Source organism: Lissotriton helveticus, chromosome 5_1 (assembly GCF_964261635.1).
Source record: "Lissotriton helveticus chromosome 5_1, aLisHel1.1, whole genome shotgun sequence".
NCBI classification, from domain to species: domain Eukaryota; kingdom Metazoa; phylum Chordata; class Amphibia; order Caudata; family Salamandridae; genus Lissotriton; species Lissotriton helveticus.
Window position 1 is genome coordinate 446,987,133 of NC_136065.1, and position 24,639 is coordinate 447,011,771.

Below are 24,639 nucleotides of genomic sequence, written 5' to 3' on the forward strand. Positions count from 1 at the left end.
CTTGCCAAGTTATTCTTGTTTCATTAATTGTCATTTGAAATGTAATGTTTCATGTTTTAGTCACCCTCACTGCGCACTATTCACTTAGCTTAAAATCACTTTTATCTCTCACCAATATGCCGCCTAGCCACGTGTCCGTCATCTATTTTAGTGCCCTTGCACAGTCCTGGGACCACTACCCAATCAGAACCTTCCCACCCCTTTTATCTTCACTGTCTCCTTCCCCATGAGGAAGCCAGGAAACAGACCGAACTACCGACTGACCCGGTAAGTCCTAACAGCCCTTGGGCTACCAACTCCTGCTATTCTCTCCCCGTGTGAATCTCCTAACGGCCCGTTTTTACCTGTAGGTAGACTCCTGGTACCGCCCGATTACACTATTGTAACGCGGCTCTAACTCATCATGCCTGATTGTGGTAAGAACCCTCACGTGCCGACCGAAACCACTTAGTCCACGACATGGTCTTTCAATTATTAACGCCCTTCCTTATTTATTACAGGGCTATTCCACCTTCACTAGGCCACCGATCAATTGCCTGCACCGACCGGTCTTACTACCCCGGTAAGCCCCCCAGCTCCCCCGAGCCTCCACCTCTGCGCCTAGGATTCCCGTACTCGCCGCATTATCGCATAAGTGCACAGTAAGCTTGAACCTGTTCAGCTACGGACCTCACCGTAATCCGGTCTAGCTGCCCCCACATCCAACCACTATGGGCACAATTCTATGCACAACTTTCGGCCACTGCGATAGTCTTTGTGGCGATTCTGCACCCTACTGCGCCGCCCACATTACCGGCACAACCGAGGGAATTATTCCCACTTTTTATCACACGGTCCCGGGTATATTTATAGAAACGATTAGCGGTCTCTACCCCGGCAGACTTGTCCCATGGCACAGAGCGTAGCGGCTCTCACAACTTTACCTTCTTGTGTATATATAACTTAGTCTCACTGTTCACCTAAAGCCACGTGATAAATTATGTAAATAATTCTATGATGAGGTTTCTAAAATGTATATATGCCTTTTCTCTTACTCCCTTCTTTAGGCATTTAGAGCCTTAAAAATGTTAAGGCATTTATTTAATGTCCTGATGATGGTCCCCGTGACTAAATAGTGGGACCGAAACGCCGTCGACCTGTCTTGCACCTTATACAAAACTTGATTTATATGTGATGTATATGTAATGGTGCTTTTTTGATATCTCGGTACACTTGAATCTTTAACAGAAAACGTTACTTTTGCCTTAAAAAGCCCTTTCTCTGTTCTCTGTCAACCTTCTGTATTTGATCTGATAGTGTATGGGTACAGGCTTGTGCCCCACACTGGGGATTTGTTGAAGGTATTCCTTCTGTATGAATTAACTTTTCATTGAGTAAATTTGAAGACCTCTGTCCGGCTGGATAGGTCACTCCAAATATAGATTTGATTCTGTCTATATTTATTGTTTCGCATATAACTTGTATGCATGGGACCGTTGTTGTTCTAAAAAGTATGCTCCCCGAGGTCCTATGCTGACTGAATTGGGGTCCCTTGTTGTTCCTAACATAAGACAATGTACAGCAGAGACGGACATGGTAAATCCGCTACCTTGAAAGATAAGCCCAGTAAGGGCTGACCATAGAAGCAACAACGCAAACACCATATGATAGCAGACATACCAGAATGCACCCAAGTTTGTGCAGATAGTAATAAGCGTGCCAGACAGCGGCTTTTGACCCTGGCGCAAAACGAGGACATGGCGTCAGCCGTGAAAGAACTGCACCTGAACTGAAGGGAACAAGGGCCCGAGAAACAGTGGCTGTCAAAAGAAAAACAGCCATCATAGACCAGAGGATCACTGCAACGCTGAAAAAACAGAAAGACCTCACCAAGGCAGGCGAGGTAAAGGCCGCACGCCAAAGAACCCATGCCTAGGCCTAGAAGCACTACAGACAACTGGAGCCAATTGCAACCGTAGTGCAATAGAGCGATGCCAACGTGAGGATCGCAGCAGAAAAATAAGACAGCCTGACCAATAGCCAGCAAATAACCCACACAGAGTAAGTCTCAACCCCTGCGAGGGGAGTCCTCTTGGGCAAAACACACATTCAGAGGTGTGGAAGGATGACAGAACCAGCCATCCCGCTGTACTGCAAAAATACTGAAATGGCGGAATAACCGCTTATACCATCCGGGCACTAAACAAGAACCCAGGTTTTTTTTTGTGTGAAATCAAACCAACAAGGAAACATCACGTATGCAGAAGAAAAACATATCAGTAGGCAGGAAGTTGTGCCGCAAGATTTACGGTAGCCCAGACAAGAGGCGGAAGAAGAGAAACAGCCAGGCATCAAGAAAATGTCTAACAAGGTCAAAAAGCCAGAGGCCAAACGTTATTTATTTTTATGTTGCTGATGGTTTAAGAGGCTTCACTGGGGGCACCCTAGCCCGAAATAAACATAATCCTGGCTAATAAATTAATATAAACACATGATCCCCATGCTATTAAGACTAGGAGAGTTAGTGCCACCCTCAGTATTGAAACAGACAGAAGGAGTTTACCTGCGCCAGCTAAGAAGGTGGACCAGCCAAACTGGTGAGCCATGACCCTGAGGATTTTGATGGCAAGAGAGGCTACAGAACTACTGTAAATCCACTCGGAGGATGGAGTCCTGGAAAGACCTCTGCAATTAGTTATGAAACAGGCAGCCATGCACTGGAAGGAAACTGAGCATGGCATCGACACAAATAAGGGTGATCGTGTATTATTAATAAATGGATGTAAACGTTGTTTTAGTTAGCATAACCACGCTTAAGTCGACATGACTATGCTGAAGCCCGCTTGCACGGACATTCATTTTACAAGAACAGAAATTAATTTGTTTTTAAAATTACATGAACAAGTTTCCTTCCTGCATGTTTCTCTTCTGTATCTTTCCATTATCGGAAAATATATGAAATAGTATTCATTTCATTGTGAAGTATTTATTTGTTGAGCTGAAATGTATTAAATTGTGTTCCTCAAGAAGGAAGCCATATGCAGAATGTTCCAGTATGTACAACATATTTAAGGAATGTTGCCTTGACCTACTCTAAGTAGTTGTAGATCTATTGTTTTTACTTCTTGCACAGATGCATTGTTGTTAACTTCCTTTCCTATATACGCGTTATTATAATTAGGCACCAAAGTAGGTGTTCTTAAATGTTTCTTTTGTGATGTATCCTAGTATTTTTGTTAAACATTTTAAGAACAGCCCTGTGATGTCAGATCTCACCACGTCAAGACTAGTTTTCACTGCCTGAACTGGCTTTCCTTGCTTTCCGAACTGTGCAGACTCCATGCTAGTCTGCCTAATGATTTACACTTAGACTTTTCTTCCCTTCTGAACTGATTGTACTCGACATTTCTCTATCTGATGATTTATACTTTGACATTCCTTGCCTTTTGAACAGAGGACTTGATTTATGCTAGTCTCTTTGCTGAACTATGCTTTGGTTCTGGCCATTTGCTTGCTTCAGAAAGAAGTTAATTAAACGCATCTTTCAATCGGCATTATATGATGCTTATTTGAATTGGACTAACTATTATTGCCTTTTGTAATGACTCAAATTTGAATAAACCTTTATCAATTTGACTTAGAACTTTATCCTTGATGTATTTCTTTAATGGCACAAGGCTCCAGTCGTATGTTCTAGTAACAGATGTATTTTTGTAATAATGCCTTTCTCCGTGCTATGTTTTTATTCTAGGAAATTATGTAACTATGTCACAATATTCTGTTGTAACCACTCCTTATGTAAAGCGCTCTGGAACCGCCGGGTCTAGACAGCGCTATATAAAACTCTTCAAATAAAAATAAATATTGAGATTCATATGAGAGATTCAAAAGGAAGATACAGAGTCAACTCATTTAATTTATTAGCTAAACGTGTTAACACAGGCTGCTTGCCCCCAGGGAGATCGATTGAAGACATTGCCAGAGGACTGATTACATCTAAAACAGAGAATCAGAAGGAAAATGAAGAGAAAAAGCAAAAGACTGCCTGAAGTGGCAAACAGACAAATCAGTTAGGACCTGCTAGAGGTGAGCCTAATCCCCACAGAATAGAAACGGCCTAGACCTCAGCAAAGCTCAGCCCCCAACACCACAGGCTCTGGGGCTACAGGCACTGTGTACCTCAGAGGCATGGAACCCAGTGCAAACAGGTGGTCGAGAACTTCTGCAGTATTGGAGACTTGGACCCTGGGATTCTGGGGTAGTGGAACTTTGTTGCTGGACATCTGAAAACCCCAAATGTGCTACATTGCTCCCATTGAGAATACTGACAGATTACTCACTGCCGAAGAACTGGGACTCCCCTCCACTAGCTGGGACAAATTCCCAAAGCGTTAATGGCTTTTGATCGAGATCTGCTGCTGTGATGAATGGTGGAAAAGCCCAAGAACAGCAATATGGTAGGATTTGACCTGGCAAAAAAGTCCAGAACATTAAAGTATCAATCAGGGCACGGAACAGGTACGGAGAAATGAGTGAGGTGCAAACTAACCCACAAGACAACCTGGACAAGATATTGGAGTCCATAAACACCAAGATGGTGGTGCTTGAAAACAAAATAGATGGTAATGGTGGGCACGAACCTGCAGAGTGTTGATAAGCAAATTTTAAGATGTCACAAAGTATAAGCACGCTAGATAAGCTGTGTGCAACTGCTGACAATCTACAATGATAAGAGAAAGATCTCATTCAAAGACGGTGATTTTTAGAATATTGTGCAGCACATTTGAAGAGACACTCCCTGTGAAATATATGATTGTACTGCCTGAAAAAGTTGTAGTACTCAACATGGCTACATACCTTAGAGCCAGCTGGAGTGACAGGTCGCGCTGAAGCGCTTACTCAAATTATATGTAGCAGAACACACCTCCTGAATTAGAGACAAAGATGTGATTTTAAGACGAAGGAATGCTGGCCTTTTCCAAGTTGAGAATGTTAAAGTTTTAATATTCACAAAGAAATACAGAAACTCCACTGTCTTGCAGTTATATGCAAGTTAAGAGACATGGGACTACAATTGTATGCTCCGATTTCCAGCACATCTCAGAATATTGACAGAAGTCAAATTCGCAAATTACAAAATAATCCAAGGGCACATCAAATGGAAATGAAACAACAGATGATAACCTTTGACTTGGTGGTAAATTTGCTTTAATGAAAGTTAAGGAGAGAAACCAAAGGCTGGCAATTTAATGCAGAAAAGGCTGTTGCCAACAGACATCAGATATTGTGGTTTTGGTAAAGGTTTCCAGTTTTGCTGCAAAGAAAAGTTTCATAAATATTTTTAAAAGATTGATCTTCAGATGGTTTCAGTTGCCAGACCTATTGTAGATTGGTGCAATGTTAGAGAAATTTCCTACCCGGGAATGAAAGTTTCCATGTGAATTTTTTACTGGAATTGTTTCACAATTGCCTGGCTGAGTTGACCTCTGGGATTGTACTTTGCATGATTTTTGGGTCGAAGGGCCCATGCCCCTTCCTCTTGATGTTTACTGTCAAGGATGTAAAGCCAAAACTATATAACAACGTAAAGGTGTAGGACATTCTGCATTGCTTTTGGTATTGATGGTTATGTATCACAAACTTTCCAAAATAAAGATTTTATAAATAACTATTTCACAAGGTCATTTAAGCTTTGGGCCCCTAATGAAGTAGAGAAGCTACAAAAAAAATGAATATTCCTGACTCCGCACCAGACAATAGAGGATACTTCAAATGTGCATGCAAAACTTTGGGGAAAGGGAACTCTAGATCACACACCTCTGCAAAGAAATCAAGGACTGTTCAGGTACTAAGTGATAGCTCTTGCCAGTATGCGCTGAAGTTGCGCTCATTCACTCCAATCTAACTTAGCTAGTAGTACATATTAAAACTGTATTGTGTTCAATCTTATGCCAACAAGTTCAGACCTGTGATAAAAGCCACCTCCACAGCCTTAATAAATACAGCTCTCAAGTATTTCTTGATTCCAGCAAGACTGTAATTGTGGCTTTTGTGAGAAGTACCCCAAGAAACCCACATGAAACATCTTGTGTCAACAGCTCTCTTCATCTTCTGAAGGAGATGAAGGGAACCTGTGGTGAAAAATGAATATGCATCAGATATTCTCACATTCATTTAGGAATCTGTGCAGAAATATTTCACTTTATTTCAAATCCAAAACCTTAGTTACATTTGAACATTAGACTTGCAGCACAGATTCTTCAAGAGGAAACTATACAGGCATACATACTTCATGCCTTTAGATTAGTGCCGATCTCAAGCGCTCGTAAGGCAAAATCAAGCCACATTTAAAAGCAAGGTAAAAAGGATGCTTGTGATGTGAATTCAATATTGGTAGAGTCAGGACCAATCAATTGTTTAATAGACTCAGTCTGGAATTTTTAACTGTTTAAAATTCAAATGTGTAGCAAGATAGCAAGAATTGCTACAGGCAAGAAAGTGATAAACAGAAAACTCAAGAATTGACTCACAATATGACTGCTTTTTCAAAAGATATATCCGTCATTGTTTTGTCCACCAGGGCCAAGTCTGTGTCAAAAACTGTTGTTCCCATCTTGAACATGCAGAATACTGCATAGCGCTGAGAGCCTATTGTAAAACAGAAAATAGGGAGGCATGGGCGCAAAAAGGTATATTAGGTCAAATACACTCTGTAAAACAGATACATCATCTTTTCACTTTTAAAGATCATTCGTAAAACATGAACTTTCAACTGCATGATTTGGTAAGTGTTATTTTATTAAATATGTCCAAAGTAAAAGTTGTTTGAAATATTTGCATTATTACCAATTACTGATGCAGATCAAGGTGCACCCTGCCAGCACGTCTCAAGGAAATTTCCCATTCCAAATAGCCATCACAATGAAGGAGGACTGGAGTCAAACGAGGTTTAATGGCAAAACGAACAATGGTTTACCTTTGCTAAAGCTCCTTGTGGCGGATGCCCTAGCCTACCAGGCGCCAGACTGGATCCAGAAATCTCTGCAACAGTGGAGCCGCATAAAGGTGGCACCCCTGCATTCAGCTATCACATATTTTTTTGCACATTCTACACCAACAGATGCAGAAATACTGACAACTTAGGAAATAAAGTGTGTGATAACGCAACTTGGGATCATATTAACCATAGGAAGGCCAATACATAGAACTGGGAGGCAGCCTGGAGGTAAGAAATCCATGGTTCCATAGAGTATGCACCAGAAAGAGTTGTTGTTCTGATAGATGCTTCTAACTGCTGAGGACTTTGAATCTTTACAAAAGTAGTACACGTAAAAAGGACAGTGGTTCTGAGGAATGGGTTTTACACCAGGAAATCTGCACGAACAAACCGGCAAAATGGCCCTCCCTGTGGAAGCGAGAAGGTATACAATATGCCTTGTGAATGTGTGGATATGCGGGCATATAGTAGCCTGGATATCCAACACCAGAACACCAGTTGCCACGGCCAGAGTAGCAGCCTTTGCTCTCCTAAGGCCCCGTTTAAGCTCCTTCCTGATCAAAGCACAGATGGATATAAAGGACAATCAACTCCAATAAGGTCAATTTTTTGGACAGCCTTTCCTTTCTAGCATCAGCGAGTCAAACAAAGAGTTGGTTGTCCACACAGATTTAATACTATCAATGTAGATACTAAGGGCTCACTTACGGTCCAGGAAATGTAACCTCTCCTCTTACTTTGAGGGACGTGGTGGAGAGAAAAACAAAGTGAGTGTGATGGACTGCCCCACATGGAAAAGTGATGCCACCTTTGGAAGAAAGGGAGATCCAATTAGTCAGGAAACAAGGTGGCGAATTACTGCTGCAGAGAAAGTGCCTGCAATTCGCTGGTGGGATAAACCGAAGTAATCACAATAAAGAAAACCATTTTAAAAACCAAATTAAGTTACGACTGCATCATAATAAAATGTGCAGACAAACTTATGTAAGCCCTTTCAAAGAACACATCACCATAGATAATTTTAATACGCTGGACCAAATCAGGCAAACGAAGGGCCGAAAGATCAGATAATTAACCATTAACAGTGCCTCCCCCCCAACGTATCATTATGGGTCTAGAGAAACTTACAAAAGGACAATCATTTTGTACAGCCCTATCAGCTCTCACACTAGGCCATGAATTAAGTTCAACATAAAGCATAGATTTGGTGGACAAGCAGCCAGCAGAACATCATCCACCTCAGATGGCAGATCAAAACTGCTCAATCTTCACACTTGGAAGTGTAGATTGTTGAGGTTCAGGTGCATGAACTTCTAGAACAATACCTGCTCCCAAAAGGATAGGTCAAGTGGAGGGCATATGCTCTTATTTAGAAGTTTGATGTACCATGCCAATTGTGGGGCTACAAAGATGAGCTACGATGTGCCTCTCTCTACCTTCCTGAAGACCCATGGGATGATAAACTGCAGCACTAGAAAAATTTAATGGAGGCCAGAGTGAAACTGAAAGGAGAACAAGTCTCTTTGGAAATCTCGAGGAGGCACAAAAGGCCAGATATTGCAAGTTCTTGGAGGGAATCTACCATAAGCATGCCAAATTTGAGCAAAGATGACATGTACCACCTTCAGATGCAGACACCAGTAATGAAGAGCAAGATGACATGCTGAGTGTGCCCACCAGATGCTCAGAGTCAGTTAGGTGACAGACTGTCAGAAATTCCATGAAGGAATCTGCCAACCCCCAAAGCTGCAGAGCCTCCAGATAGAGAAAAATGGATCCACAGACACCCTGCTTGTTGCAGTAGCACATGGCGACTCGTATTGTCAGTCAGTACCTGGTCAGACTGTCCTTGAAGGAAGGCAGAAAGGCCAGGAGGGCCAGCTAGAAGGGACATCGCCCTAGAAGACTGATATCTAGCCGCTACTATAATGGAGACCGGAGTTCTCTGATCTGCATCATTCAGGTGGTTCCACAGCCCTAGGTAGACAGACCAGTCACAACCATCAGTCCTGGATGGGATAAGGAAAATGGATTGGCATTTCTCGTTCACCACTGAAGCTCCAGGCTGCCTCATCACAGACTCCCATGTTGTCTGAAAGGCACGCCTAGTACTCTACCCTCTTTAGAAAGTTCCACTGCAGAGCACACATGTGCCAAATAGGCTGAGGCACTAGCTGGACGAATAAGGTCAGAAAACCAAGCAGCCACAGAATCATGCAGGTCAGAACAAAGGTTGTACGGAACATAGGGATCATGTTGCCTGCAGGTGGTCTGCACAAGTGGAGGTGATTTTGCCTGCAGAAGATAGCTGTAGAGATACAGGAACACATTGCTGATGTAAAAAGATGAGCGTAACCATTGCCATCACTTTTGTGAAAAACCGAGGGGGAGGGGCGCTAATGGTGGGGGTGGGGGCAGGGGCAAGGCCAAAGGGCAGGACAATGAATTGGTAAATGTTCTGTCCAGACTACGAACTGCAGGTTACACACGGGGAAGTGCAGGATCAACATACACAAAAGTATGCAACTAACAGTTCAAGTGATTGACAGAACCAGGGCCAGAATCCATATTTAAGGTGTTCACAAGTCTGAAGTGGAAGACTAGCCTGAAACCTCAGTCTCCTTGGAAACCAGAAGTACAGCCCCTCTCTCCCTTTTGTATCGCCTTGATGGCATCTTTGGAAAGCAGCAAATAAACTTACCTGGACAAGATGTAGAATGAAGGCCGATGCCAGAGTATCAACTGGCAGAAAGTGGGAAGGTGCGGACAAAAAAGGAAGGGCTTGCCAAACTTGAACTGTAAGGCATCACTGGTCCAAAATAACTGCATACCAGCCACACAAACTAAATCACAGCCTATGACCTCTCTGCTCTAAATAAGGGGGAAGGGGGGTGGGGGGAGTGGCTTGGCAGCAACTGAAGTAGGTGAGGAGGAAGGAGAGGAATTGCTGCACTTCCTGATGGCCATGGATATGCCACCAGGCCCCTTTCTTTGGAACATGGATGTTAGGGCTGCTGGATCGATATGCAAGGCCACCCTAATAACCACAGAGTCTCTGACACAGCTTGTGGAGCTGATAAGCCAGGAAAAGCAGCTACAGAAAGCACACCATAGCCCTGCTGTCTTTAAAGGGTTCTAAACCAGAGTCTGCCTTTTCACCAAAGGGCCTCACTCCATCGCACAGGATACCTATTGAAGAAGCTTGATCACCACCAAAAGAACTGGAAGAAGGCATCCAGGCATTGTAAACCAAAAACAATGCTGGTGTCCATGTCACGAGTAACACAATTTGCAGTGCCCAGGCTGGCCCAAAATACACATCTGGCTGCATCCTGTTCATTACTAGCCAGCACTATAAAGGCTCTAGGCACAATTAACGCTGAGCCACAGACGAAATCCCAGATCACAGCAATCAGAAAATGTTTCCAGTGAGATATTGAAAGGCCAGGGGCAGCATTATAATACTCTAGTGAAACTATGTGTGCATGGGTGACGTTGGCCAGAGGGATCATGTATGAGTTTAAGAGGGTGGGGTTTAGAGATGAACCTTGAGAAACCCCAAACATGAATTTGCATACTTTCGAGACGAAAGATATCAGGATGAAAGCGTGTGTTGTATCTGTTAAGAAGGAGCAGAATCAGGATTCCAATCTTGAGCAGGCACCTGATGGGGATATGGTGTGAGACTGTCAAATGCTGCAGAGATCCAGGAAAATGAGGGCTGCTATGTCTCCTCCGTTAAGGATCAAGTGGATGTCTGTGGCAGCAATGAGTGCCATTTCTGTACTGTGACTGGGCCTGAATATGAATTGTGTGACACAGAGGAACCAGTAGTTGCTCTGGTGGTCGGTGAGGCATTGGTTGATTTCGTTTCTCTAAGACCTTTGCCATGTAGGATAGGATAGAGATGGTCCTGTAGTTGAAAAAGCGTAGGTGGGTCAACTAATGGCTTCTTGAGCACGAGCATGACGGTGGCATGTTTCTAACCGCCTGGGAATACAGCCGAGTCAATGGAGGCATTGAGGATGGGCGATAGTGCTTCGCTGATCGGTAGGAGCCATTCGGTGAAGGTGGGGGTCCAATCCCCCCCAACCCCCATGAGTGGATGGTTTTCACAATAGTAGTTAACTCGACGGTGGTGACAGCAGGGCACGATGTCAAGGTTCCTTCATCGGCATTGATGGAAATTTGAGTTGGAATGGGGCCGGGGTCCGAGGGCCGTAGATAAAGTATATGGGTGTGATTTTGTTACAGACAAAATCTGAGAGCCTGTTGCAAAGGTCTTGTGAGTGGGTAATGTTGCTGGAGACGGCAGGATGCGCTCCTCTCATTACAGTCAAGCAAAGGCTGGGCAGCTGCTGCCAGGTTCATGCAAATTAGCCTCCACATGCTTCATGTAGGGAAAATGTTGCTTTCTAGAAGTTAGTATTCCTGAATATTTTTTTTTTATCTAACTTCATCATTATTTTGGATTTTTAATAAATATTAAAAACGGTGGTGAACTATTTTTTTAGCTGGTCCCTAACCAGAGATAACAGAATTCTTATTTTAATCTGCACTCTAGTTTTCCTAATAGGACAGTCACAGTGAAAATAACTTTTGGGGTCTTGTCCCTGCAGGGGCATGGTAAAACTACAATTCTAAAAGGTCCCACTTTACAATACCAGGCACCGTGTCTTGTGGGCAACATGGTCTACATAGTGGTGGCTTAATATTTAAAAGGGAGGTTTTTCCCCTGTCAAAAATGGTTTTTTGACAGGTTGAATTGTACGCTTAAAGGGCAACAGTGAGTCTAAACTCATAGGCCTGAAGCCATGTTTGCCCTGTCACCCTCCTGGATGGTACAAGGGCTTCAGTCTACAGGAGGCATGTAAACTTTCCATGCCCTGGGTGTAATTTCTACAACATATACTATGGCCTTATAGGAGATTACATTTGACAGTCAGGGATTAGCCAATTTTTACATGTTTTAGAGGTCAAGGCATATACACTGGGCAATGGATGGCAGCGCTAAGGTGTGCAGAGTTAGAATCCTGAAAGGGTAAACAACAAGCTAGATACAAGATCCGAAACAATTATTCACAGTGAACAAAGCTAGGCCTTAACTAATTCAGAAAAAGTGCATATTGAAAATACTCATATCAATTAATCAAAACACAATTTTTTTTTTGTTATGAAAATATTTTCGTTTTTATTAGCTCTTCTTTGTTAATGAGAGACGCGTGGCAGGGTACAACGGCAGAAACATCGTTTAGCGATCCCTTTCCTCCCTTGATTTTCTGGCTCTTTATTAGCCACTTACTGACATATTGTGGCATCAGTTTCTGTAATCCTCGTTTTTTGAACTACCATTGCACTTTTGATACATCTAATTGAGATTGTCACATGTAAGGAATCATTTGAAAATAGTGAATATCTAAAGAACAGTGGCATTCGTTTGTGAACTTTAGACAACAGAATTATAGCCTACCCTGTTTTGGCTACAACCATTAAGATACCACCACCAATAGAACGAGCCACCACTGTGGAGAAGGCTTTGTTATTTTTGTGGCCTCTTAAGAATTTGAGCTTCTAAAAGGAATAAATAGAAAAAAGTTGACAGGTTTGCCTGACGAAGGCTTTACGCCGAAACGCGCAGCGTGTTTCTCTTCTCTCTACATCCACCGTCAGCCTCAAATTATCCGTTAACTCCTCCTTTAAGTTTTTAACTGTATATAATGTTGGTTTATGCATTAATGTAGAAAATCATTTGTTTTTTTGATATATATGTGTAAAAAAGAAACTATCAAAAATCGACACAAAAAGATACACAGGTTATATGTAATGAATTTATAAAACAAGGATAAACTAATAAAAACGAAAATATTTCCATATCAAAAGAAAAATTGTCGTTTAGATTAATTGATATTAGAGTATTTTGTATATGTTCTTTTTCTGAATTAGTTAAGGCTTAGCTTTGTTCACTGTGAATAATTATTTCGGATCTTGTGTCTAGCTTGTTGTTTACCCTTTCATATAATATGCCCTACAGCTAGCAAGATACATTTTTGTTTCGTAGGGGTCCCCCTTTTTCAAAACGGAGTTAGAATCCTGCAAAACAATTTGGGGGAAAGAAAATGGGGTGACCACGAAGAAAGGGGTATTTTCTCACAACAGGTAACTGGTGAAAATTGTACACATTGATGGGGCAGATATTGTTAAAGAGGGGGCTATAATCAGAAGAAATTGGTTAATCTACAATGGCAGCAGATATACCCTGGGACAAAGGTGGTCTGATACGGTTTGACATAATGTATATCATGCACGTCATCAAGTAGCATGAGCAATGTTTGACACAGAGGTCCTAACTTTGACATCCTTAACATCTACTCTTCCTCTTGGCGTCAAATTCTGAAGAAAAATAAAATTATAAACAAGGCCCAAGTCAGGTCATTTACAAAAATTACTATGCACTTTCTCTAGTACACCACGCTTTCTAACCTAATTCTGAAGAAGAGGGTGCACAGTACTTAACTAGGAGGCATCTTAGACACATCAATTCTCTTGCTGAAAGATGAAAATAAGAAGTTGAAAAGGCATTCTTCTATCAGATTCCTGGCCACATTGAGCAGAGGAAACTGTCCTGCTATTTATTAGTGTAGTTCTTCAGGGGTGGGTGTGAGTAAGGAAATCTGCCAATATATCCCAAATCAAAATAGACTACTGCAGACTGGCATACATTGATTTTGCCCAAAATATACTTCCCCTCTCCGGGGTACAGACATTCAAAAGCCAGGAAGGAGTGCTGCTGTGTGCAAAAGTTGCCCTTTTTTGCCAAAGATTTTGAAGAGAGTCCTCCTTGACTCACTGTCACTCTCCACACGCAGGATAAAATAACATTAGACCTCTGCAAACACTGAACTTGCAGGAGACGCAATAACTCGTACTAGTAGCAACAAGTAAAAGTGAGAGGTATTTAAGTCAGATCCATGATCCCATGGGTATGTGTACAGTAATTTGCACTGACTCTTGGCCATCCTTCACTTGTGCCTGCCCTCACCCAACTTAAGAGTTGACTTTTATTTTTTCTCTCTCTACATAGATTACGTGCAATTTATCCACGAATAAAAAGTTCTCCAATTTTGCAGACTGTTATTTTATACAAATTTTAATTTTGTACATCATCCCTCCCTCTTCTTTTCCCTCTTTGGTGCGCAAGTCAACAAATGCAACATAAACTTCAAATGTGAAATAAGGGGAAATCCAATCTTCCTCCAGAGTTGTTAGACATGGCATGCATACTTTTTTCATGTAGATATCCCTGGCTACAAATAAAATGCACTCCTGTTTTCCCTTCCCAATTCCCATGCAACCATCATCGGACAAATAAGGAATTGAACGCACTAAAATGGATATGCTTCTAGTTGGATATAAACATCTCCACCCACAAATGCAATTTCATTAAATCAAATAACCTAGGCAAAGATTGGTCCTCTTCACAAGGTGCTACCACTCTCTGCTTGAATTCGAATCACTTGATGACACTGTGTGTAATGCCATTTCCATTTTTCCTTCGCTCATTTAAAAACATGGTTAATATGGCTCTGGTTTGGGTGCTAGGTGGCCGCAGTAAGAAATGCTTTTCAATATGAAAGGTGAAAATATTCTATGCTTCAACCTACTTTAAACACATATGACGAGGTACAAAGATTCAAATTCTTCTGGGGGCAGGTTAAACATCCTGCCAACTTCTATCAGGCCTTACACCTCAATCCCAACAGCCACTCATCATCTCTTCTGGACTACAATTGTAGCACTCCTATTTCAGAAGAAGATTGCATAGTACCGCCTAGCTGTGTTTGCAGTCACGGTACTAGTGCACATCATAGAGTTGAAATGTTCTCAAAATTAAGCAAAAGAACGTTAGTGATAGAACCTTTCTGGTCCCTACTGTCAGTAAGAAGCCTTCAGTATTCCAAGACTTGTTCACCAGGATAAAATAAAATAAATGAAGAGTGCTAAAGGTTAGCAACAATGCAGACGTGACGGTCACCCCAAATCTCCTGGAAGGAAAACTGCTCAATAACTGTATAAGGGGAGTCCGCGTTTGCTAGCATCTCATCTTCATCAATGTCCACATATATTCAGCATTCGGTGGAATATATAATGTTAAACTGCAACTCCATGGATATCAGGAAAAACCACAGCAATACTGTACTTGGCATTGGTCTCACTAATAGGAGCACTGGAAATGCCTAGAATAATGTTGCCTTTATTGTCCACACATTTTTCTCCTTCTCTATTTGTGTTGGCTTTCCTGGGGAAAACATTGCAAAGATTTGCAAATTCGCCAATCTTGTAACAAATATTGCATTATTTCCCAACCACTGTACAAGCTGTACCGCTGGCAGCATGGGTGTGTGAGCCAAAATGAAAACATCTATCCATAGTTCTAGAACCTATCTTGTGTTTGACTTGCTCTTGCTCGTAGTTCCATGAAATGCATCAGGGTGAAGCAAGGGGGTTCTAGACAGTTGGGTGGAGGAAGGGCAGTCATTGTTTCCTATTGTCCTCAAAGAAACATATATTAAGACATCATCACTGCTCATGCATAACAGTCTTGCAATTAGCGGACTTATCTGCGCTGCAGTAGACTGACCTTGTTCCTCCTACGCCGTCTCATGCCACTCTAGCTGAAATCGTCATGCCTCCAACTCTATCTGCTGTTACACTGGCTCAAATCGTTGTTGCACCCGTTGCTGGCGTTGATCCTGGGTGCGCCAATGTTCCTTTCCTTTAAGGGAACACCCTACGTGCACCTAGTGCAGCATTTTAAAGGACCATTGAAAATCTTGTTGCGCGGCCCATGGTGTGGGGACACTCATACTTTATAAAAAGCTGTGTGAGAGTATCCCATCAGTGACAGAATGCACATTGAGTCATCTGGATAATGCTTATTTAGCGTCAGCGTATTCCATGCTTATGTGCAGATCACGTTGCGTGACTGTTACGGCAATTTTGGCAGCAATGCACATCACTTTAACAATTCATTCATACCAGGGCTGACTGGCATTTTCACCACACCTGGAACATTGTTGTGTAAGTCAGTAGTGACACTTTCTTTACTTTGCACTGTACTACAAAACTTGCAGGTTCAAGTGTATTGTGACATTTTGCTTTGCAATTTTCGCTTCTCTCTTTTCTTCATATGTGTGAACTGATATAATGGATGTTTAACCACCGTGCTTTGCAATCAAAATGTGCACATACTTATCCACAGTATTTCTACTCTATACTCCATATATATAATATATTCGCTATGTATGCTGTAGCTCCAACCTTTAGCTTAACTCCTCCACAGGTATTTCTTCCTTCGCCAGGAGAACCTCTAATGAAATTTCCTGAATGGAAGGAGTATTTCTTGAACTAGATTTCTACAATTGAAGAGGACATCTCTGAAGAATTCTCGCCTACTAGGGAAAAAACTATCTGATTGCACACCCGCAGTCAAGAAGGGTTATGGATATGTAATGAAATAGAAAATAAAGTTAGAATCTATGAGGAGTCAGATGTGTTTAAAAAAAAAATGCAGAAGGGACCCTTTTTCAAGAGGGAGGACATACTATATTGTCAATGTGCTAAAGTGATATTTAGCTGGAAGGCTGTAGGTACGCGGAAGATGTATTAAGGAAAATAAGTCTAACATGCACTATATCAACTTTTTTTTTTAAGAGGACTTGAATACACAAACATGACATAAAAGCAGAGTAAATAAAACACTTATCACGATTAGTTATTGTGCTTTACACTAATATACGAATCACAAAACAGGTCCCTGTATGTATGATGTAACTCAACGTTTCAACCTACTTTCTTTGTTGCTGAAGTGATCAGAGTTTTTCCACAGTAATGGGATTCGTACACCTGAGGGGGTACAACAGAGCACATTGTAGATTACATTCATATATAGACCATGATTCAAAATGAAAGTAAAATCAACAAGAAAAAAATCTAAACACCCTGCAATTCACTTTAACAGGTTTAGTTAGGTAAAATGTTTTTATTACCTGATATAGCAACTTTTCCCATGCATGCTGCACGCTCTCTTGTACCAATATCTGAAGACCTGCATTGATAAATTTAAATTAGGATTGTTAAATATCTCAACAAATATAATATTATAAATAGACTATATAAGGTTGGGAAAAACTATTGGAGGAAGAATTCAGGACTGAATGAAGTCCATCTTTTTTCATTTTCTTGGTTCAAGATTCAAGATTCAAAGATAGCTTTATTCGGTATTTGACAAACACCATATAAGCAAACATTACAAAAATGCGAATAAAAACAACGTTAATTAAACATTTACAAGCTAAAAAGGAGATTGTTACAAAAAATACATATTCATTACCCTAGTCATTCAATTAATCTAATATTAAAAACCCTGTAAAAAATGTTCTAGAAAGCGATTGATATATGTATCGTTGCAATTGCATGATAGAAGGGTTGAGGTAAATATGACATATTTATGTATTATATGGTGTTATTAGGCACAGAATAATACTTCTACAAACCCTCAACCTACTAATCGTTACTCATAGATCCTCTACATTTTATAACGAACGACAGGAATTTTATCATCACTCCAATAGTACATTCGTCTTGAAGCAAATACAATCTGTGGAGGGCTACTTTACAACTTCTCAGGCCCCACAGTTTTAACAGAGGCAATAGATGTTTTTTCCTACCCCATTGATAGTACTTGCAAAAGAGTATGCAATGTATGTTAGACTGAGTAGCTACTCCGTCACACGGGCAATTAATCATTTTCACTGACCAATCATTCGGGGCAGGGAACGTTATTAACCTGAAAAAACAGTCTGTCCTCAGACGAGCTAACAGCATTCTATGGTAAGGGGAGATATTTGGCGCCAGATAGGGATGTAAACCATGTTCATGCAAAATCTGGCGGTGGGCTATAATGGTGGACTTATTCCCATCTAGATAATATCTCCTCTCCTCCAATAGGCCAAGACATGTCTCTTTTAATACTTTTTTGGGGATTTGGGCGCATGATAGTGGGTCCGAAAAGAATTCTGGGTTGCCGATGGAGTTCAGGAATTTTTTAACGTAGGCTAGCCAAGGTTGTTTAGCGCCATTTCCTTGCTGCAGGCAATCCTGAATTACCTCCCTATTAAAAGTCGTGTCCTCGCATGTCCAGATCTTATGCCACAACATAACTGGTGCTATCTTTATGATGTCACTAATGTGAGATCTATCCAGTTCGTTGTGGCAGATGGTAGTGGATGTGGAACGTGGGACTCCTAAGAGGTACCTCAGGAAAGCATTCTCCACCCTTTGGATTTCGGAGCTATCTACAAGTCCCCAAATCCCCGCCCCATAAACAGCTGTGGACACACATTTAGCTGCGTAGATCTTAAGTAGTGTGTCTACCGGTTTCCCGCCCAATTTTTTTGCAAATTGCTTAACCGCCCCTATTGCGCGGGCAAAGGCCAAGTTTCGGGAGGTAATCGCTGCAGACCATGTCCCCCTGTTATTAAAAATGATACCCAGGTAAGAAAAAGTTTTCGACATCGCTATCTTTGAATTATTAACAAAGGTTTTGCAGTCTGGTACTTTTTTTCTCGTTGTGCATGACATCGTGAAAGTTTTCCCCACATTTATTTTGAGGCCTCTAGAGCTCATGAAGGTTGCAAAGCCCGTTAGTGCCTTTTGGAGTCCCCGCTGAGTGCGGGCCATAATCACCGCATCGTCAGCATATAACAATAACGGGACTGCGAGTCCGTTTATCTTGGGGTAATCCACCTCCAGGACATTCATCGAGTCTGCTACCTCGTTTATATACAAGTTAAATAAAAACGGTGCGAGGATGCAGCCCTGGCGAACGCCCTTTGCAATTGGGAATTTTCTGGTTTGCTCGCCGTTTTTTCCATATCTCACCGTAGCTCCTGCATCTCTGTAAAGTTCCTGGATAAAAGTTAAGATGTTTTTATCTATCCCCATTTTAGTCAGGGTTTTCCACAGGGTTCCATGATCCAGACAATCGAAAGCCGAAGTTAGGTCGACAAATGTCAGGAACAAGTTCCCTTTTTTTGATCCAATATATTTGTTTATTATAAGGGACAGGTTTAAGCCCTGCTCTATGGTTCCCACCCCCGACTTAAAACCATATTGAAATTTTGAGAGTATCCCGTTAGTCTTGGACCAGGTTTGTAGTTTAGTTAGTAGCACCCTGCCAGCAACCTTCATTAAATTATCTAACAGAGAAATGGGGCGATAACATTTTGGGTCTTGTCTGTCTCCTTTTTTAAATATTGGAATGACTATCGCTTCCTTCCATGTGTTGGGGAAACCTATTTTGGTGTAAGCATTTAGGACATTTGCCAGTAAGGATGCCCAGAGGTCTACGTTCCCTTTGAATAGATCAATGGGTATACCGTCAGGCCCTGGAGCCTTTAGGCTTGCACTCTGCGAAATCGCTTGTTCCAGGTCTGCGGGGGTGAACATTACTTTTAATGGGAAATTTCCCTGTAGTTGTAGAAGGATCTCACTCCCCTCGGCCAACTCCTCTTGTGAGGTCAACACAAATGAGTCTTTCTTGTAAAGGGCAGTAAAATGCTTGACCCAGACATCTTCAGCTATGCCAATTTCCATGGTGTCTACCTTCCTATCTAGAAAAAAGGGGGCATTTACCTCTTTCCAGAAGGACGTATTATCCCTTAGTGCGCTTGCCTTTATCAAGGCTTCCCAAGCTGCATTTTTAAGTTCTTTCTTCCTTGTCAGGAGAGTCAGCTTGTAAGCTTGTCTAGCCTCCTTGACTTGGCTGCTATCCCTGGGTATAGTCTTTAATGCCTGTAAAAGCGCTTTATGAGCACTTGTGCAGGCTCGGTTAAACCAGCCATATATTCTCGTTTCCTCTCTTGCCTTTAATTTTTTGGTCAGCTTCGAGTTTATTTCGGCTTTAATCTCATCGAATGCCTGTATTATTTGTTCTGGGTTAGTGCTTAGTTCCAGGCAGGTATTAAATTGTCTAGTTTCTTTCTGTAATAGATCTTTCAAAAAGTTTGTGGGTTCAATTTTTGCCCATTTAATGGCATAGCCATTTTTCTTGGCCAGTGCCACTGAACGGCCATGCAATATATCCGTGGTGCTTATTTTTTGAGTGCCAGGTTTCCCTAGTTTAAGGGAAATACTAATGGGAAAGTGGTCACTTATTGCTAGGGCCTCCGTTTCAAACCCGCCCACCCAACCTTGGTTCCTATTTGAAACTAGGATAAAGTCTATTACAGTACCTGCCCCATGACCAAAAAAGGTTGTTTGAAACACTACGGGTGGCTGGCAAAGTTCATTTGCAAAAGCCAAATCCCATTCATGCATAAAATGATTTAGCAGATTTCCCCCTAAGGAGTGTTCAAAATGTGTGGTGGGATCCCCTTGTGAGTCAAAAATGCCACAATTTTTTGTTTGGCTATGAGGACATAGGTGGCAATTAAAATCCCCTGCTATAAGTAAGCAGTCTGCCGCCTGGCCGCCTCTCTTTAGCAGTGAATCCAGTTCCGCTATTAGAATTTTTACCTCTACTTTTGGCATATTATTGTAAAGGTTTATCAGAAAGAAGGAGCGCCCATTTAATTTAAAAAACAATCCTTGTAGTGAACTCCCTACACCTGCTTTTGGCCCATTTGCCTCATACATGTTCTGTTCTATGTTACAGAGGTTAGAGGTAAAGATACAAAGTCCCCCCGAGCCCCTGCCTCGATTACCCTGGATCGAGGGAACGTAGAAAGTGCTAAAACCCTCTACTGATGTCTCATATGGGTCCCAACACTCCTGTAGGCAGACTATATCCTGCTTTTCCATGAAGGTTAGGAATAGCTGGTCACGCGCTTTTTTCGCAAGCCCAGCAATATTCCAGGAAGATATCTTTAGCAGACAAAACCCCTCAGTGATGGGGCAGGGTTCTTCCTGCCTAAGTTGTGAGACCATGCCCTCTTGCAAGGCTTCAATCTCGTTATCGAGTTGGGTCTTAGTCCTATCTACTGTACTCAGATATGATTTTGTGTTGGTAATTTCGGTTGTGGACCCAGTACCGTTCTCGGTCCATGACCTGCTGGATCTTTCTGTTAACTGCTGGCTTAGCCGGTTTCCTCCACGCGTGTCTTGCACTAGTATAATCTCTGACATCGCGGGATTATTATTTTCTACTAGGGAAGGGACATCATGGATCTTATGTAGGGGAGCAGTGACTTCTAAGACCCCTGTGGTAACCTTTATTGGTCAATCGACCATGTCTAAACAGTCGAATCTGTTCCTCATGGGAACCCCCTCCCAGTAATCGAAATTTGGGTTGCCTCTGCTATGGTACCAGGGGCGGGAATTCCAGCCTCTGTTCCATCCATTATTATTGTTATTCCTATTTCTTTTCCTATTAGTATACCCCACCTGTGTCCAGGGCCAATCCTGAACATCTTCCCATCCAGTTCTGTTTTCATAATTCGGGGTATTTAACGGAGGATAAAAGAAGGAAAGGCGCTGTACATCCACCCCTCCCCTTTTTTCAAGTGCTGGCCAGGAAGAGATATAGTCAGCCATGGCGGGATCGTCACAGTTGACTATGACGCAGTCACCCTGTAAGCTTTTTTTAGTATCCCCAATCCAAAACACTCTTCTAACTGAATTGATTCTGCTATGATGCGATGGCTGTATAGGTCTGTTTTGGCTAAGCCATTGCAGAACTTTGTTTCTCAGTGACCACTGGGGCTCATCCGAGCCCTCTGGTAATTCTGAGACCCCTGTTAGGACAACAGTGAACGGGGTGGCCTCAGGTGGAAGATGGAACGGCCGTCTAAATCTAGATCCCGTCCTCTGTTTCCCCTGAGCTTGAGAGGGCTGAGATTTTTGGAGTTTTTGTGTATTCTCCTTTAGGTTTGCTAGCTGAGTATTTAGGGCTACTAGAGCTGGGGTGGGTTGTGCGTTATCACTAATGGTGACGAGTTGGCCCTTTCCCTCTACAGTTTGGGGTTTAGGAGTGTTTTGTGGATTCTGTTTGACATTTTTAGTAGTCTGGATGTTCCCTTCTTTATCTGGTCCACAGGGCTTTGGGCAGACAGCTGGTGTTGTGGGTAGTTGAGTTGGTTTAGCCAATATGGCCGGTTTACTTGGTTGTGTCGTCTTCCCCGCTCCCATGTCTAGGGTGCTAAGTGACTTTTGCATGAATGCAGGAGTATTTAGTTTGGCGAGTTGTTTTTCAATTACCCTTATGCTTTTCTCCAGGGGTTTCAGATGGTATTTTAGCAGTTCCCCCATGCTGTTTGTGAGAAAATCGTGTAGTGTCACACATGAGGTACAGGGTTTTTGTAAGCCCCCTACTGCGCCTAGTGAATCTAGGTTCCCCAGTGGCGTGATGTTCCGTGGAGGCGTGTTTAGAATCACACTATTGGTTGGTGATGGTGTTTGCAACACTACAGTGTTGTTAGTGTTTATGTTCAGGTTGCTGGGAATCCCACCATTTGGTGGAGCTAATGAATGCACGTGTGGGTTCGACCCCTTGTTTAACCTCTTTGGTATGGCACCCTCCCTGGCCCCCGTGATGTTAGATTCTGTGGCTATTTCATGATTTTGTAGGAGTTGTAAATCTGGTGTTTTTTCCAGATCCTCCCTAGAATCAGAATCGGAACCTAGTGACAACTGTGTTGCTGACAAATCCACAGTGTTTGAAACTGTGTGAACTAATGCACTTGTTGGATTCAGCAGGGGTATGATAGCCCCCTTTTGTATAGGGGTTTGTGCTGAGGCCAGCGGGCCCATAGACGATCTTTTTCTGGCCATCTCCAGTTCGTGAGACACCCGTCGATCTAACAATTGGATAGTATTGTCAATGGCTGCATTGGCCTTGTGTAGAAATAGGTCAAGTGGACCCGTTATGTCAGTGGTTTTGTCTGTTTTTTTGCTTCTAGTGACTCTGGACATAATTGGGCGCTCTGCGTCACTGGGGTAATAACTTGTAGATCGCGAGCAAAACTAGTATCGCTGTTACAACTAGAATATGAGGCCCCACTAATATTGACCACACAAAGCAGCAGGTGGGCGGAGAGAAATATAAACACAATGACAAAAATAGAAATACCGTGGCCCAGTCCAGTCCTGCACAGTCTGTAACGGGCTGAAACGGGCCCGCCCTTGGCCCGGGCTTCGCCTCGCGCTTCTCCACGCGCGCGTCCCGCGTTGCGTGGAGTATGGTTTAATTTAAAGGGAGGGTGAAAGGGCGTTACCGCCGGGGGAAGAGGCACCAGGTGGTGGAAGCAAAGGCTTCTGGTCCTCGCAGTCCCCCGGTGCAGGCAGCCAACCAGAGTGGGGTCTAGCGCACGCTGGGAGCTGTTGGACACTCCGTCGGTCAAGGAGGAGCTCCCACCAGCAGCGCGACCTCAGAGGGTTTCTCCAGGCAATTTGGCGCTAGTCCGCTTCCAAACGTCCTTCAGAGCAGCAGTAGCACGGATTCTGTGAGTGGCACCCGCGAAGCGGGTGTCACGAAAGGTAAATAGGGAACGGCAGGTGATGGGCGTTACCGCCGGGGGAAGAGGCACCAGGTGGTGGAAGCAAAGGCTTCTGGTCCTCGCAGTCCCCCGGTGCAGGCAGCCAACCAGAGTGGGGTCTAGCGCACGCTGGGAGCTGTTGGACACTCCGTCGGTCAAGGAGGAGCTCCCACCAGCAGCGCGACCTCAGAGGGTTTCTCCAGGCAATTTGGCGCTAGTCCGCTTCCAAACGTCCTTCAGAGCAGCAGTAGCACGGATTCTGTGAGTGGCACCCGCGAAGCGGGTGTCACGAAAGGTAAATAGGGAACGGCAGGTGATGGGCGTTACCGCCGGGGGAAGAGGCACCAGGTGGTGGAAGCAAAGGCTTCTGGTCCTCGCAGTCCCCCGGTGCAGGCAGCCAACCAGAGTGGGGTCTAGCGCACGCTGGGAGCTGTTGGACACTCCGTCGGTCAAGGAGGAGCTCCCACCAGCAGCGCGACCTCAGAGGGTTTCTCCAGGCAATTTGGCGCTAGTCCGCTTCCAAACGTCCTTCAGAGCGGCAGTAGCACGGATTCTGTGAGTGGCATTTTCTTGGTTATTGAGAGTAAATACCTAAACAAAGAATTATACAAATATCGAGCAAATCATGGACACATAAATCCATAAGATTTAAATATAAAAGAAAGTTATAAATAACGGATACATAACGGCCACATTTATTCAACAAAACAATCAGGGCATCAGATAATTCCTCATTGCGCCTCAACTTTGGAATCTAGCAGTTGATCCTCGTATTTTAGCTATTTGAAGTTCCAATTCATATACTTCCATGATTTACTAACACCATTCCCATAACTTGGGCCCAACTTCCATTTTCTAGCATACATCAGTCTTGCAACGATTAGAGAGTCAAAAACCCAATCCGCTTCGCCTCTTCCTAACAAAATCATTTTAGGAGTATCTTCCCATGTGTTATAGTGGTTATTTGAGTGTTAACTCCAGACCATAATTCATGACGTTTATGACACGTAGCGAACATGTGGATATTGTCAGCTCCTCCTGTTGAGCAACATGGGCCAATTTGAGGTGCATTTTACCATTTGCAAAGTGGAGAGTGGCTAATATAAAAATCAAATAAAGTACTGTAAACCT

At 42.8% G+C, this 24,639-nt stretch overlaps 1 protein-coding gene across 2 annotated transcripts in view; it reads right to left on the minus strand.

The window, feature by feature from the left end:
- Window positions 1-24,639, minus strand: part of RTKN2 (rhotekin 2) — a 299,871-nt gene that overhangs the window by 187,119 nt on the left and 88,113 nt on the right. The window contains exons 3-5 of one of the 2 annotated variants that reach the window (XM_078642689.1): window positions 17,023-17,081; window positions 16,826-16,879; window positions 6,510-6,627 (exon numbers count right to left, since the gene is read on the minus strand). In XM_078642689.1, the coding sequence (XP_078498815.1) occupies window positions 6,510-6,627; window positions 16,826-16,879; window positions 17,023-17,081 (231 nt within the window). Of the gene's footprint in view, window positions 1-6,505; window positions 6,628-16,825; window positions 16,880-17,022; window positions 17,082-24,639 lie in introns of those variants that run through there. The other variant, XM_078642690.1, reaches the window with a different exon arrangement.